At 42.3% G+C, this 17,210-nt stretch overlaps 1 protein-coding gene across 3 annotated transcripts in view; it reads right to left on the bottom strand.

Annotated features, from left to right (window-relative positions):
- Nucleotides 1-5,331: 5,331 nt before the first annotated feature.
- Nucleotides 5,332-17,210, bottom strand: part of atp8b3 (ATPase phospholipid transporting 8B3) — a 38,569-nt gene continuing 26,690 nt past the window's right edge. For all 3 annotated transcript variants that reach the window (XM_036141337.1, XM_036141339.1, XM_036141338.1), the window contains exons 23-29: nt 15,916-16,102; nt 15,588-15,811; nt 15,424-15,507; nt 15,116-15,340; nt 13,440-13,578; nt 13,048-13,178; nt 5,332-8,826 (exon numbers count right to left, since the gene is read on the bottom strand). In XM_036141337.1, coding sequence (XP_035997230.1) covers nt 8,632-8,826; nt 13,048-13,178; nt 13,440-13,578; nt 15,116-15,340; nt 15,424-15,507; nt 15,588-15,811; nt 15,916-16,102 — 1,185 coding nt within the window. In that variant the 3' untranslated portion in view covers nt 5,332-8,631. The remainder of the gene's footprint in view (nt 8,827-13,047; nt 13,179-13,439; nt 13,579-15,115; nt 15,341-15,423; nt 15,508-15,587; nt 15,812-15,915; nt 16,103-17,210) is intronic.

Below are 17,210 nucleotides of genomic sequence, written 5' to 3'. Positions count from 1 at the left end.
TTCTCTGCCTCCACCTCTGCCCCATTTTTTTCCCCCTCTCCTGTAGTCTCCTTCATTCCCTTAGCCAAAGGTATTCCCTGATGGCCAGCCATTTCAGAGAGCAGCTCAGGCTGATCATACAGCAAACTAATGAATTGAAAAATGAATCGATGCGGACAGAGAAAGTGGCTCCTTGACCCCCCCACCTCCCACCACCCCTCCCGCTTTCCGCCTCCTGAAGGTGAAACTCAAGACGCTCGGCAGGGGATCCTCACCTCTCCCAGGCCCAGGTTATATTTTTGCACAGATGTCAAAGGGCCTGCAGGGAGAGATGTCATTGCTACTCCTAGCCTGAGCTGTAGATTCTGAGTTTCCCTGACCAAAATGGAGAGGCCGGCGAAACGTCTGGACATGCTCTTTGTTCTGCTGGGAGCTCAGATCAATAACTGGGAACCGAACGATGACAACAACGCGCTCGGGCATCCAGCCAAACTACATTACAGCTGCATATTAAAGAAAAAGCAGAGGAGCACACAGAAGACAACACAAAGGCCACAGCGGCAGGCAGCAAACCAACAGCACACCACTCCGTCCTGGTTCTGTCTGCACCGGTAGAGCAACAGTGCCCCCTGCTGGTCACAGCAGAGACCCCGTACTCAGCAGACCAAAAAAAAAAAAAAAAAAAAAAATGGGGGTAGGGGGGCGGTAAGGTGAGAGAATTCAGAGATGCTGCACTAGATGCTGAGGAGAAGTCACGGCACAACACATTCAGGCCCTCGCAGCTCTTTGAAGGCGGATCAATAGCTAACCATTATCCCATTGTTGTTCCTCATCCAACCAGCGCTGGTGGAGCTGGGGGTAGGAGGGGGTGGGTGGTTGAGACCAACGCTGGAAAAAAAAAAAACGCAGGGATTTAGCAAAGGCAGGGAATTACTGTATGTAGGCAGGAATTAACAACTAACAAAAAAAAAAAAAAAACTACAACTGAAAATGGTGGAAAGAGAAGAGCATCAGGGGGAAACAGAAAGGCGAGACAGACTCAGTGGAGGTTCAAATTGAGATTTAATTTTTTTTTGTTTGTTTGGAGGCTTTATAATTTGCATTCCTTTCGCTGTTTGCAAGAAAAAAATAAAGAATAAATTCTCCGAAAACTGCTAACTTAATGTAAACCTCATGGTTATGAATCAGTAGCTAACCCAAAGCGAACCGACGCACTCACGACAACAAACAGTGCCAATGCTTACTGCCTTAATGTGAGAATATGGTACTAAGGTCGACACACTCTGCAGTGCACCTCACTGATGATGGGGCGGTGTGTGCCATAGCAACAAAAACAATCAGCTTTTCACTGAATTGAAAGAAACTTTTTTTTAGTAAAAACAAATGGAAAAGCAAAAAAAAAGAATCAGATTTTACGGCAAACCCAAACCTCAAACAACAACAAAAAAATAAATAAATGTCTCCAACACCAAACTGGACAAATCTTCACACTAAATCTTTGGTTCTCTACCTCCTTCTTCATCCCTCTAATCTAACCCCATTGGCCCCTCGCCCTTTCTCTCTCCCTCTCTATATTGATGCGGGTATTTAATTAGTACCATAGACACAAAGTTTCTATTTCTTGTTACTATTGTGCTCTGTTGTGCATACGTAAGGCACCTTGTTGATAAATCAAAAAACAAAAAAAAAAAAACAACAAAAAAAAATAACAAAACGGAAGGACTTTTTAAAAGGAAAAAGGAGGACGCAAGGACTTGGTCTGCTCAAGGATGTATTTTTTTTTTCTGCAGACTTGAAGGAGACATTTGCAGGACGAAAGGGGATAAAAAGAGAAAACGAGGAGCTGCAGAGAAGAAGAAATGATGGACACTTTCTCTCCTCTGGCGTTTCATGTCAGAACTGTGCTACTCTCTTGATGAACCTCAAGAAGGGAGGGGAGGGTGGGGGGGTAAATGTGACCTCCGAACATCCTGGCTGACTCAGTTTGCTCTGTCGCAGGGGGGGCGGGTGGGGTGGGTTGGGGAGTTTAATAGTTATCTGTGTGGTCTTACGATGCAACTGTAGCATTTCCAACAATGTAGTCAGATTAGCTGTGCAGATTAGATAACGAATGGTCACTATAGAGAAGCTGAGTGAGGGGCACTGACTAATGTCACGCTGCTGTAAGCAGAGAGTCAACATCGCCAAAGGAAGACGAGCTAAAATCGACTAGTACAATTCAGTGAGCATAGGTAGATAGGTTGACTCGGCTATCTAGTTATGAAGCTGACAAAAATGACATTTGTTTGTAGTGAGAACCAGTGTGGCTACCTCACTGAGCTGAGTGGTTTGTGAAACCGCCACTAATACCAAAGATACTGCAGCCTACCGGTCGTAAACTGCCTAGGGGGATCCAACCCAAGACAAAAAAACAATAACCCTGCCCCTCTTCATGCCCCCCCAACACCCACCCTTCCCCGATAATGTCACACACCGGCAAACGTTAAAGACGTGCATCACATCCGTTCCTAACAGTGCAGTCGGACTGCATCGTGCCACTTAAGGAGGAGGTGGCTACCTTGCAGACAGAGTTGAGTGCCTTTTCCCTTCAACCACGGGTGGGACTGCACTGGTCACACACACACACACACACACAGAAAACACGCGCGGCCACGCAGACGTACGCACGCTCCTCTCTCTCTCACAAGCATGCACTCACACAGACAATGCACCCATAATTGGATTGACAGAGACGAGGGGGTGGGGGGTGCAGAGAGAGGGACACAGAGTGGGGGGCTGTGTCAGCATTTTCCCTCATATTGACTTTCCATCTTGATACACTACAATACAAGCACTTTATCACGTAGAAAGTCTATAAAACATTTTCTCTACACCATTTATTTGAGGCAAACCTCTGCGTTACTCCTTAATCTTTCAGTCTTTGTTACTGTATGGTCAACCGTCTCTTAGCTCGCCGGCCTTTCTTAATTTCCCCCACCCCCCCTGCCTTTCACTTGCCTGACGTGCTTACTCTTGCGGCTGTTTTTAGCTTTCTCGCATCAGAGATATTTTTGTGTACCAGAGAAAGAGGAGGCCTTAAAAAAAAGCCTGCTGGGTTTAAGCACTCGGAGCATCCCGCGTTTCACAGCGACCAATAGCCCACTGCGTGCAAGCACAGAGGCTGCACTGGAAAAGTGTGGAAGACTCAAACTCTCCTCCCTCCACCTCGTCTGTCCAGACGACGCTTCCCCCTGGCTAGTGCCAAGACCCGGTAGGCGCGTGTTTGACAATTAATTCTGAAATACCTCAAAAACCTTTCATGTAAATTTTATGTAATTTAAAACTGAAAATGATACTGCTAATGATAACGATGATTATGAAACTATGATACTTATGATAGTTAGTTTTGGAACTTGTGACTTGAAGCTTTATACTGTTAAAAAAAATTCCTTTTATCCGTTTCGCTTTATTTTTCTCGTACGTTCTCTCGGTTTGTTTTTTGCTACGGCATGTACTTAACTGTTTTCTTAAAAGGAAAAGACATTGTGAATGTTTCTGTGGAGGACTAGCTGAGAAAAAGAAAAGACAAAAGCGAAGGCCAGGACAGAGAGAGAGAGAAAGAGAGAGAGAGCGAGAGAGAGAGAGTCTGTGCTAGAGGCTTACAGTGACTTGCAAATGTATTTATACCCCTTTAATTTTTTCGCATGTTGGGACGCTACACCAAAAGGTTCAATGCATTTTACTGGGATTCTATGTCACAGGCCAACACAAAGAAGTGCATAAACATGAAGTAGAAAAAAATAGGTAGAGTTATTACAAAAAAAAAAAAAAAATCTGAAAAGTGTGGCATATGTATTCGGTCAACTTCGAGTCAACTCTTTTTTAATCTATCCCCATTTGTATTTGCTAAATCCTTAAATTCAGTCAGCTTGGATAAAGATGGAAAGTAGTCACATCTGGCAACATCTTGCCTCAGATTCTATTGGATTCACATCTGGATTTTGGCTGGGCCATTCCTGAAAATCAATACGGTAGGGCTGGCTTTATGTTCGTGGTTGTTGTCTCTCTGGAAGGCCAACCTCCCCATCTGTCCTTTGCAGACCTTTGTCCGGGTTTTCTTCCTGGCTTGCCCCTGTGTTTCTCTGCCCGTTTTCCCGTCAACTTTGAGCAGCTTCCCTGTTGTTACGTCCATCAGGCTCGTTTGGTGGGATAACACTAAAGGAGACCGCACAAGGACTTTCTGGTTAAATTAAAATTAAATTTATTAAATTATACTAAAGAAATAAAACCTGTAGAGGGAATACCTGAAATAAGAAATCAAAATGGATTAATGCAAAACCCATAACTAACCAGAAATAAGCAAATGCAAAACAAACCTAACAAAACCCAACCATAAGATAAGCTACAAACCAAACCAAATAAAATAAAATAAAATAAAATAAAATAAAATAAAATAAAATAAAATAGGGGTTCTGAGGAGGGAAAGCAGGAAGAGAGCCTCCCTTCGGCTGCATGCATAGCAGCTTTAAAGCAGCAGAGCACCAATCAGGGAAATGCATCCCACCTGCAGAAGCCGCCACCTTGTTTCCTGGTGCGGAGGTGGTATCTTCACGGGAATGTAAAGCGTTAGTTTTCTGCCACACATGCCCATTTTGAGTGTAGGCCAAAGAGTTTAATCGACTGCTTCTTTTACTAATGCTCTCTTTGTCTGACCTGTTAATTTAGGTAGAAGGCCATGTCTTTGGAGGTCTGTTAGATGCGCCATTGTTTTTGTAACTTAACCATGCTTCAACATTACCCAGGACCTGCCTGCTGTGTTTCTTTATTTTCAGGAAACCGTTTGTTCTCTGACAAATCTCTAAAGGCCTTCACAGAACATCAGTTTAAAAAAAAAATAGTAAATAAATGTAATTAATCCCCCCTTAGTTTTAGTATCAGCGTAAGTGGGTGGCTGAAGGCATGTGCAATCCACTTTGCAGTTATTTGCTACATTTTCTGTGACATAAAATCCCATGAAATGACCGTGAAGTTTGAGGTTTTTGAAGTGTGACAAAATGCGAAGAAACTGAAGAGGTGGGAATACTTTTGCCAGGCCTTGTTGTTCCAAGCTCTCTCATATTCAAAGAATAGAAATTCGAACAGAATTGTAAACCAAAAATTTGAAGTTAAATACCAAAGGAGGAATAACCTTACATTCATTGTTAGCTTTCTTCTGCCTTTTAGTTGTCTTTTCTCTGAGGAAAAAAGAAATACAAAAAAAAGGAAAAAAAAAAGACGAAACCGTTGATTTTAAAGGTTCCTGGGTGTGTTCAAGTGCTCCTGATGTTCTTAGATAATTAAAGACCAGCGCCTCCTGTTGAGAAGAAGGTGCACTTTTCTTTCGTTTCTTTTTGTGCATGGATATTGTATAACTGTATAGAAACCAACAGGAATGACCTGTGATTTTGTGGGGAGAGGAAGAGGACAGAAAGACTCGGGAGCGGGCGGAGACGGGGTGGGGGAATATTTTGGTTATCAAAATAAATGTGAGGAAGAAGAAAAAAAAGGGTGGGAGGTATCTGGGTTCTAGGCGTTGGAGGGGTTGTTGTTTTTAGACTTTCCGTCACTGTTGGATTCACTGGTTGTGTGCATGTGTTGTTGCAACCCTTCCCCCCCTTCCCCCCCCCAATGTTTATTTGATGTATATAAATTCAGACAGTAGGGGGCAGTGTGTGCTGGGGGAGGTCAAACTTGTCTCCTCCTTAATCAATAGCGTTCAATCTTCATTCCTCAGCTCGTGTTCCACACTTGGGTCTCGGGAACGTGTGTCTTGCTTTTCCAAAGACTGGCTGTTTACTTGGAGTTAATCAGAGGGACACACGCCGATCCGAGCGGCCTTGAATATGCCTGTATGTTTGTCTACATGCTTTTTTCTTCAATCTGTGTACATGTGTTCATTTGTTACCTATGTGAAAGACAGTGTTTTTGTTTTTTTTCTATTTTATGTTCCATTGCTATGGGTTGCAATATTTGTCATGCAAAAATCTGAAACCATTTCTTGCCGATTGACTGACCAACCGACATCGGTGCCGCGAGGCAACCCGGCGTCCGTCCTGAAACGTTTTCCCCCCGCGTTTGCTGTCAAACAGCATTTGTTTCGCGGCGGTCGTCTCGCAGACGGACCCCCGACGGGTTGCCCCGGCGGCACCGTTTGTAGAGACACCCCCTAGTCACACTGTGCTCTCCCTCTTCTGTTACCTGTTAATCAATCAGAACCAAGTGTCTTTGTGATGGTAGAAGACAATCAGTTTCAAAACGAGAAAAAAGGTAGAGAGAGGGCAGGCCAAGTGGGGAGGAGGACGGGGAGGGTAGAAGGGCAAAAATCACGGGAGAAGAGGCTCTCTGGATCGAGACCGGCTGCAGTGTGCGACTGCCAAACGACTACCCCCCCCCCCTTTTCCCCGACTCTCTCACCGCGTCCGTCTTTTCGCCCCGTCTCATGTCTTCGCCCTCACTCACCCTTCTCTTCACTCTGCCTCATCTCCTGCCTCAAAAAGCAGAGAGATGTGGCGCAAGGACCCTGCTTCCCATCACCCACTGACTGACTCCCGCTGATCTAATGATGATGTAGCCAGCCGCGAGGAAATAAAAATGGCTCCGGCTGGTGGCTTTTGCACAGAGAACTATGCAAACACCTGACCCTCCCCAATCTTAATCGTTGCTGCTGGGTCAGAGTGTATAACCCTCAAACCCCGGCCCCCCCCCACCCCCCCCAATCCCACTCCGCATTTTAACGCTCACAGTTTGACCCTTTCTCTACCTCTTTTCGTCCCGCCCGTCTCATGAGCTGATCGAGGGGTGAAGCAGCGCCAGTCGCTCCGTTTGTTTTTAGCTGTGAGCGGCCAAGGAGAGATTGGCGCTGCAGCACCCCGTATTTTCACCACAAAAGCCCAAACTGCCACTGACACTGAGACGGAGCCCATGTTGACGTTTGCGTGTCGACCCCCCCCCCCCCCCCCCTCAGTCATGATGGCTCCACTGTCCCACAATGTTCGACTGTCTTTGTCCCCAGCGCCAAGGAGGGGCCACAATCAATGCAAAGACACTCGACATTGTTCTTACTCGCGTTTACAAAGTCGTTAGACGGTGGCTTGTATTGCACTCGGACAGACTTACAGACACAGGCACACGCTGGAGAGGGTGAGTCTGCCCCTCTGAGAGTGTTTTTTTTTCTTCTTTTTCTTTTTTGTGAGAAACCAAAGATGAAATCAGAGGTATGACAATCTGGCTGCCAAACCTGGAAGACAATATTCAGCTTTCTGGGCTGCCCTCGGGGTCCTGTGATTTTCCTGGCCATGTGGACATTCCACATCTTGCACTTAGCCGCATGCATACACACACACACACACACCAAAACACACGATTCCCCGGTGCAAACCTTGTACACAAACACACACCCATCCACGTAAGAAACGGGGAAGCAACCCGCTCGTGTCTGATCAGAAAGCCTCTCTCCCACCCTCCTCCCACTGCAGAAGCCGGAGAGCCTGTGGAGGACTTTTAGTTTCACTCTGTTTGAGACTCTTGAGAAGGTAAAAAACCTGAGTAATAACTGTTACAGAAAAATAAAAAAAATCTTAAAAGGATAATATGGGTAAATTGCGTGTTTTGAAATAAATTAACAAATAAAACAATTGTAAAACAATGTGGGACCGTTGATTTCTTGTGTGTGGATTGATTCAAAGGACATGACCAGTAAGTTATATTTATATCCTTTATTAGTAAAATCAGGCCATAGAAAATTGTATTAAAATCCCAGAGACTTCCTTTTAAATTACATATCAAATTGTATATGCAGAAGCAATTAATATTACTCTATATTTTTGAATAAAAAATTGAAACCCCTTACTAATTACTCATGCAGAAACAATAGAATCAAGCTTTTTTTTAATCATTTCCTGCTTCCCTTTTGTACCTGTAACAAACCATTTTATTCTTACATAATTAAATCATGGTCTGTTTATTCATCATTTATAGTTCAATATTTTCTTGAATTATAAACTGTCAAGAAATTACAATATATGTATTCAATTTTGCAATATGCATATTTTTATTAATTCTAATTTTATTTGATTCTGATCCCTGTTCTGACCAGTTTATTTTGATAAAACACAACAGATTATAACTGCTAATCAAACCAGAATAACTTTAAGTGACATCCCGCTGGTAGACGTGGCTAACTTGAAATCCTCAGTCTTCAAAAGGGGGTCTGGATCGTCCCCCTGGCAGGTACAAATTGATGCATAGTCAATACAGGAGACCCAGTGGTTGACAGCTTCATTTCATTGCACAAAAGGTCAGTTATGAAAAAAAAAACCCTCCAAAGAAACAAAATGGTGAAGTACTGAAATAACCAACTCCCTGGGAGGTTTGCTATTATCAACGCTTCTGCAATAATTCAGTCATGCTTCAGTAAAATGACGACAGACGGGTCACGCACTCATACCAGCTAGATCAAAATCATGCAGCACACATCAACGATACATCACCGAGACCATTAAGCGTTCCACATCCTCTGTGACGGACGCAAGGGTCCTCCTGGGTCGCCACATGCACCTTAACATTTTACTCAGGCTGTACCCGATTCAACAACAGAATGACTGAAAGCAGTTTGGCAAAGCACCACGCAGAAGCTCAAATATCAGATGGCTTTTCACTTCCTGCCACTTTCTCCTCCTTCAACACCTCCGCCCTCCGGATGGAAGATGCCGAGTTGATGAGGCGTCCAGGACCGGCATCCTGGGAGATGGCATATGATGACCGGCGGAATGATGACCCTCTCCTGAATTTTGACCTCAGCTCCACTGGAGGAGGGGATGAGCTGTGTATCTGCACCACAAAGGAAAACAAGCCAGGATATTTTTTGTTTTTGTTTTGTTCTTTTTATCAAACACCCAGAAGAGCACATCAGCAAAATTATCATCAGAAAATGATATAAAACAAACAAAAAAATATGATGAAGTGAAATAAAAATGTATTTGGCTTTCAACTTTAGAGTTTTTTTTGCCTTCATTGGGAATTATGTCACTGTATAGAAGTTAGTAAATCACAAGATTTAGAGCAATACTGATTATTCAGCATGTTAGGCTTTTGATTTTTAAGCATCGTTGAACAAGCTGGTAATTAAACATAATAGCAACAAATGACAATTTAACAAAACAACAAAAAGAAATACATTGCTATACGGCAAATTATCAGTTTAGCAGCAAATAGAGTTGTGATGTCAGAAATTATTCATGTCTATGTAGATGGGTGTTTACATAAAATATGAACAGTATGATAAACACATATTCAGGAATGTACATTTACATGTATTTTTATTTTATTTTATTTAACAATGTTGCTGTTTAATTTTTTTTTTTACAAGATTGTATATAAACAATATTTAATAAAAAGCAAATGTGTGCTGCCTTACACACTTCACGGGATTTAATCTTATCCAAATCTGTGAGGGTACCAAATCTCTGCATTTTGCTTCTGGTCCTTCACTGAATGACTTCAGAGAACAGGTACTGCTACATCACAAAGGACAATATCCTCATATTATGTGATCATAAAAACTTAGAAATCTTGAAAATATAAAACCCAAATAAATTATAATAGGCTTTTCTATTTTTTTTTCAAAGCAGTATGTAAATTTTGAAATGCACATAGCCAACAGAAAAACTATGTGGGGATATGCCACATTAAAGGAATATCATTAATGTCTACAAATGTTGATGATTTGTCATCTGGAGTTTAGGAGCAAGCCTGTCTATCTTTTTAAACTGCAATTAAAACCACATATGAACATTTTCTAATTGGAAGATATTTTGAATGCATGGCTACTTCACAGAAAACACAGAAAAGGAGCGATTAAACAATCTTACTTTCCCCAGTGCAGAAAAGGTGGGTTCAAGGCAGAATTGTCCTCACTTATCAAAGCTGTTTGAAACACTCAGGGGTGACGGTGGAGTACGCCACAAAGTTTTTACCACGGCTGCAAGTGTTATTTTGAACAGTGACTAAGCAACCAGAGGATCGTGGAGACTGTGGGTGTTGTTTGTGAGCACAAAGTTTCTCAGGTAAGACAGTGTGCTTAAGTTTTGACTTTTTTATGCATCCCTTCAGTATAAAATGCCTTTTGACATCCATTTGATTGCTTTATTAATGAATAAAGCTGTCAATAGCCAGTCTCTCTCAATGTTCTTCCTGCATGTTTACCGACAACATATAATCGAGACTTCTTTTATTCTTAGCATCTGAGGCAAATGAACAACAAATTGTGTTTCGACTTTCCTTCCAACCACCAGATGTGTAGGATTTTTTTTGATAGTTGTTAGACAGGGAAAAGGTGAAGAGAGTAGGGGAAAGAAAGAGAGCAATGTCTCCGAGTTGGGACTTAGATCCCTTGAGAACACCGTCGAGGACTGGTCTTTGTACATGGGTCGTGTTTTGCTGCCTAGTTTCAGTGACGTTGTACTGTAGATGGGCTTAAAGAGTTTGAGTGGCGTGACAGATAAGGCCTTCACAATATTGTTTTGACACCCTAATCACTGTAGTGCAAGTCAACCTCAGTGTGTACACCAAAGATTTTTCCATTGCCTGTGAAAAGCCCAGCGCCCGTTTCGATACAAATTTACACGGGTAAATTCAGATTATCGGGGCTTTATTTTCGCATATAAAAAGTCCGGGTCTGAGGTAGGACTTTTCCCCAAGACTGTTGATGGGGTTGTGTTGTGTACGGCAAGGCAAAAACACCCCACCACCAGGAGCAGTAAGGAGGTGAGTGTGTATGTGTATTAATCAATTTTACATCCTTGATTTGTCACAAAAAGTAGTTTTCAGATGTTTTTAAGTGAGAAAGTACACCTCAAAGCTTTATCTGTGCTGTCAGTTCATCGAGATTATGAGCCTATTTTGAGTCTGCTTTCGGAGTTTTCGGAGCAGCAGAGCTTCGTTTACAGGGCGGTCTCCTCTGGATGGGGAAACCCCGCTTACCACAACATTTAGTCGGATTTCCCCCAGGCTGCTAGCTGTTCATCATGTCTAAAAGTGAATATAAAACTTACAGTAACTGCAAGTACCAGAATATAAAATGTAATATTTTTCGGACAAAGTTTTTTTTGGCATTTTGAGTTAATGTAGGTAATAATTATAAACAGTTTCACCACAGTTCTGAGGGAAACATCGGAGTACTAATGATCAAACAGAGCACCTTCACTTTCCTGGTAAATAAAAAATACACATTTCTCTTATGACTGGCTTTTCATGTAAACCTAACATAGTGGAGTGTGAACTGACAGGAGGGAGGATGTAGTTTGCCAAAAGCTCCCAGGGATCCTTTTCATCTCCTGCCTATATACTCCACTGTCTGTCTACGCACCTTAAACTTTTTATAAATATTTGGTTATAATTAGGCTGTCAAGGTATTGATTACTTGTACCTGCTGACGGATTAATAATATTTCCCGTGCTTGGCTACGCTAAAGAATTCTCCTTAGGTGTGTGTGTGTGCGAGAACGGTTGTTTGTCCCGTTTGTCTCTGTGTTGCCCTGCGATAGACTGGCGATGTGTCCAGGGTGTACCCCGCCTCTCGCCCATTGACAGCTGGAGATAGGCACCAGCAACCCCTCGAGACCCCACAAGGGATAGACGTGTTAGGAAAATGGATGGATGGCTTTCCTGTGCTATAGTTATCTGAGCTTTCCTGATTATTATATAAATAAAAGAAAAAAAGTGTTAGTAATAAGTGTTTAGTAGTTAGTCTAACTGAATAATGTAGCTGTAAAGCAACAACTCTGGGCAGGTGCAGGTTGGTAAAAAATTTAATGTAAAATAATAATTGAAACTTTTATTGCTTAAGGATCCAGTTCATCTTAAGGAATAATAGAAGGAAATAATCAACGGTATAACTCTAAAGCTACTCATCATCTCCAATTATTTATCAGTTAAAACTAAAATAATTTTTTTAACTAATAGCCCTTTAAACACCTAAAATAGTTACAAGAATGACTGGATAACATATACAGGAGGAGGGCAGAAGGGACATTTGTGAGGTCCAGAAAATGGCAAAAAAAAAAAACCTGAATCACTTCCTTAAGTTAGAAAAATATCAAGCGAAACGTACTCATTTAACAAAGGAAGAAGTGGGAACTTATGACATGAAAATGCTCCATAAGGTCTATCCAACTAACCACTACATTCAGAAGTTTTACTACTAATATAAAACAAAAAAAAAATAAAAAATTTACCAACTAAAAAAAAAGAAAGAAAAGGATACGGCTTTGGTTGGACTTTGGCTGATGGCCTTTGGTTTCATATTTTTGCCACCTGCTGGACTGAAGGTGAGGTGTAGTTTTCTGCACAACTTCCCCATTTGTCCTTAGGCTGATTTAAATGGTCTGCAGCAATGGAAACGCTTAAAAGCCCCTGGCTTTCATTTACCCCGGTAAACCAAATCCTAGGACTTTCAATGGAAACGGGGCTTATGTGTAGAAAAGAGACTTTCAGCTGCTTCCGTTCATTACAATTATTTACACAACTACTACACGGCTTGCTAATTTAAAGGACTGCACTAACAGTTTGAAGAAAAGATTGCTGACCTTGGTGTACAACAGAGTGACATTGCTGGTCAGAAGACAATGTGTGCCTGATTACTGCCAGAAATGTATTTATACATTTTTTTTTTAAGTTTTTGTGACAAGTCGTTTACCATTGCGGAAAAATCCAAGCAGGTTGCATTCACCACAAAGTGCTTTTAAAAACGCTGAGTAGGAGACTCCACACTACTGATAACATCCATTTCTTCTGTATTATACCTTCTCTGTCATGATTAGGCGAAGGACCCAGAAGCAGAAGCAGCTAATGCAGCCAAAATGATTTAATAAACCCAGCTGCTGTGTTAAGTTAAAATAATTTTTCTATATTTTTTCAACTTTTGTCACGGAAATTAATTCAATTAAGCTACAACCCTGAGCACAAATGAAAACCTGTAAAAGGATGATGCATCTGTTAATCTTTTATTGAAATATCCGCTCTGCACGCTCACACGTACGCAAAGATGTCCCACCTTGTGTTTATTGTGCACAGTGAGAAGCACACTGAGGGCGTGACCAGTGACTGAGGGCAGAACAGCAGTCCAAGCTGTGAGCAAAGCTGTGAGCCACACCACTGGATCGATGAAGGCCTTTTCAGACACACCTGGGGAGAGACGAACACAACAATCAAAACCAGCCACAGGAATACAACACGCCAGACCCCAAATTTATCCGTGAAATAGAACAATAACTCAGATGTACATCTTTGCTGCAAACCACATGTTTTTTTGTTGTTTTTTTTGCATGAGCTATCATCATTCTCTTAAAATGTAGTTGTTCAAAAGATTGCACACCGGGGGTAACACCACACATAATGAAGCACTAAATTAATAACGAGGATACTCTGAAAATGGGGGGAAATTACCAAGAAAGTAATAGTCGACGGGTGAGCTCTGAAAAAGGCGGCTGCTGTGGGTGATTCTGGTGCAAATGAAGAACATGAGAAAAGAGATGCAAACAGCTACGATGCTGAACTTCGTCCAGTATCTGGTCAGCATCACAATCTGACAAAAAGAGACAATGAGAGAAGAACGAGTGATAAATACGGATAATACGTGTAGGGCAGGGGTAAAATTATACTTTCTTTGCAAAAGAGATCGGATGATTTACATTATTGTGTGACATTTGTTTGCCATAGAAGAGAACTGTGTGTTACAGCAGATAATGACATAGCAGGAGGTTTTGATGTACAAATATTGAGAATATTCTAAAGATTAATTATAACAGAATTGAAAAGACAACTAGTCTGGCATAAAGGAAAAGGTCAGCAGGATAAAAAAACCCCACCAGAAAACAAAACACAGATAGAATAACAGCACATAGAGGGAAATTTAAATATGTAGAAGATAGCAGGGTTCCACGCCAATTCCTATTCCAATAAATAAATAAAAAGTGGGATTGATTTCTATACGGAGACATTTGTTTATTTAAAGTTTGTACCTAACTCTACAGAAACTCCAATAACACTGCTAGAAGAAATGTTTTCTTTTGGTAGTGCCTTTGAGTACTTTCGTTTATTCTATTTTTTTATTAAAAAAGACAGATAATGCAAACAGCTAACTTCAGGTGTTCTTTGCACACAATAAAAGAAAATTACACTCAAAAGTTGCTGTGTGCAAGTCTTATAGCACTTAGTGACGTTGTATTCACTGACTGAAGGCAAAACAACGCGAGACCCTGATTAACCCGCCCAACTATTCAAGCTAAAATCTGGCAATTCTGTATGCCATATGAACCCTTTGGAAATCAGACGGGTATCAAAGATACGGGGCAAGTGTTTAGGTTTATTTTTTGTTGTTGTTTTCATCCGAACAAAGCACCTTCTTCAACATGTGTGCTGTATCTCCTTCATGGCTACAAACAGGACTTGTTCTGCTTTTCTTTCAACCAAGGTGTTCTTCTCAGCATTCTTCCACAAACGGTAGATTTGTTGGAGGATTAGCTATCCTGTCAACATATTCTCCTGAGCTGCTGATCTCTGCAGCTCCTCCAAAGTTACCATGAGTACGTAGACTACTTCTAGGTAGGCAGCTATGTCTTATGTAGGTTTTTAGCCATGCTATTGTCCAAAGTTACAACCTAACCCTTTAAAGTGCTTCAAACTTCTCCACAACTTTATCCTTGACCTATCTGGTGTGTTCTGTTTTCATATTGATGCTTGTTTAACAGCCTCTGAGGCTGAGATTAAATTGCCCACTGTGGGGGGCTACAGCGAGGGCACATTATTGACACAATGTTTATGTTTTTTTTTTTTTTATTATAATAAACCAAAACCTTTTATCCGTTTGCTTCAGCTTCACAATGATGCTTCACTTCCAATAAAATGCACTGAAATCTGCAGTTGTAACGTGACAAAATGTGAAAAAGTTAAAGGCCGCAAATACCTCCAAGAGTGCACTGTAATTGTGCAACAGAACCAATTGTTGAGTTTTTTTCAGGTGAGTTTGACAACGAAGTACAAGTTATTGCAGGTCATCCTTTTTTTTTTTTTTTTTTTTTTTTTTTAATTCTTTTTTTTCCCGGACGGATAGCAATCCTGACCTCAACTGTGGCAGTGAAGGTGGCCGCCATTGAGACGGTGACAGCCATGGTCTGGTAATCATAGGCTGTGTTGTAGAAAACGCCACAGGGGATGAAAAAGTGAACAAGCGACGCGTAGACGGCATACAGGAGGTACATGATCAGCCTTGCAGGGCTGGACAGCTCCTTCTTCTGTCCGCTCTTGTACAGCTCAGGCAATTTCAGGCTGCTCTCTGCACTCACATCCTGTAACACAAAAATATGCAGCCCTTACTGTAATTATGTCCGTGCTCATCCTATTATTGGGTCCGTGAAGTAACCTGACTGACCTGTTCAAAAATGGCCATGCACATGACCGGCGCTGCCGTGTAAAAGACAGTGTAGAGAGCGATGAACCATGTCTCGTACAGCGACTGTGGGGAAATCATGCCGATTGGTTTTCTCTGTGGTAAACGTCAAGTCATGATGTGAGCTTTATGAATGTGTTTCCAACCTGAGCACTGAAGCCATTGAAGATCCCAAACCAAATGTGCACAAGAGCAAAGCCGCACGTTTTAAACAGGAAGTAGCACAGGAAGAGGGAGATGCGCCGATAGGACCAGCGACCGTGGACCAGCAGCAGCCTTTGTAAAAACCTGAACTGGGACACAGCAAAGTCTGCGTTCTGCACCGCCTGACCTCCCTCCACGCCGGCCAGCCCCACTCCGATGTGAGCCGCTGGTGTTTTGGTGGAGCAAAGCGGACAAGCACGACAAAATGAACAGAGGGAATTCACCTCAGGTTTTCTTCACAAACAAGTATTTGCCGTTCAGCAGACTTACTCTTGATCATGTTAACGTCATTGGCTCCGTCACCAATGGACATGGTGATGGAGCTGGTGTGTTTCCTGACAAGCTTCACGATCTCAGCTTTCTGAGCGGGCGTCACCCTGCAGCACAGCACGGACTGACACTGGTCTGCAAGGCTCATGAAGGAGGCCCCCCACTCTGGTCTCTGCTCGAACTCTGCCTGGGGAGAAACACAATCAAGCAGCTTAGACGCGGACTTTAATGTGCAAACTTGGCTAAAGCCTTTAAAAGGTTTTTATAGGTCTGCTTGGCAGTAAAAAAAAAAAAAAAGGCTGAAAAATATTGATGTCTCATTTTGTATTCAGGAATAGTCACTAACGTTGCATCCAATAAAACGCTTTTTTGAATTTCAAATTACAGCAGAGCTGCCGTGGAAAACAGGGAGGGCTGCTCGGGCTGGTGGAGCAGACCTGCCAGCGGAGAACAAGGTTTTCATGTTCGGAGGGGCCTCTACAGCTGCTAACCTGCACATCTGAGTGTTACATGAGTGTTTTAAGTACGTTTTTTTTTTTAGCGTTATCGTGTTTGGCAACCCGAACACGTTAGAAGAACACAACATCTTTGCAATCTTTTTTAGTAAATCCATAATGAAATGAGAACACGGTGAGCACGAAGAGGAAGCAGATGTTGGCATCGTGCTCTTTAAAGCTCGGACATGCCTTTTTTCCCCATCCTACTATTTGGTGACCTCAGCATGTATTATTTAGGATAATTGAGCATAATGATTATAAACACATCTAAATCTGTCATGGTTTGAATCGTTATGTTGTTGGTCGCTCCTGTTATTTTTCTAATGCAGCTTAAGCGAAAATTCAGACTGAAGAAACTCTATTGCCTACCTCCATCAATCAGGGACTCATAAGCCTCCGACACAAGCTAATCAGCTTTGAACTGCTCCTCCTCGAAGCCATTCAGCATCCTGGGTTCATCTTAAAAAGAACTCCACATCCTCGTCTCGGCCTTCTCCTCAGCGAGCAAGCGGTGGCTGCGCCGTGTCCGGTTTGGACTCTGTTGACCGGTTTCAACCCACCTCCATCCCCTTCTCCACCATCGTAGCAAGCTTCGCCTGGCTTTCCTACGGTCCTCCTTCAACCTCGTCCCTATCAGAGTGTAATTCCTCCTGGACTCTCATGGAATTCCCAGTCACTCATTAAAACGGTCCGGCAGAAGACCGCCATGTTGAGCCTGGTTCTGCCAGAGGTTTCTTCCCAAGGGGGAGTTTTTCCTCTCCACAGTCGCTTCATGCTTGCTCTTCATGGACAGTTCAT

Source organism: Fundulus heteroclitus, chromosome 9 (genome assembly GCF_011125445.2).
Source record: "Fundulus heteroclitus isolate FHET01 chromosome 9, MU-UCD_Fhet_4.1, whole genome shotgun sequence".
Taxonomy (NCBI): domain Eukaryota; kingdom Metazoa; phylum Chordata; class Actinopteri; order Cyprinodontiformes; family Fundulidae; genus Fundulus; species Fundulus heteroclitus.
This window is presented reverse-complemented; position numbering and strand designations above follow the sequence as displayed.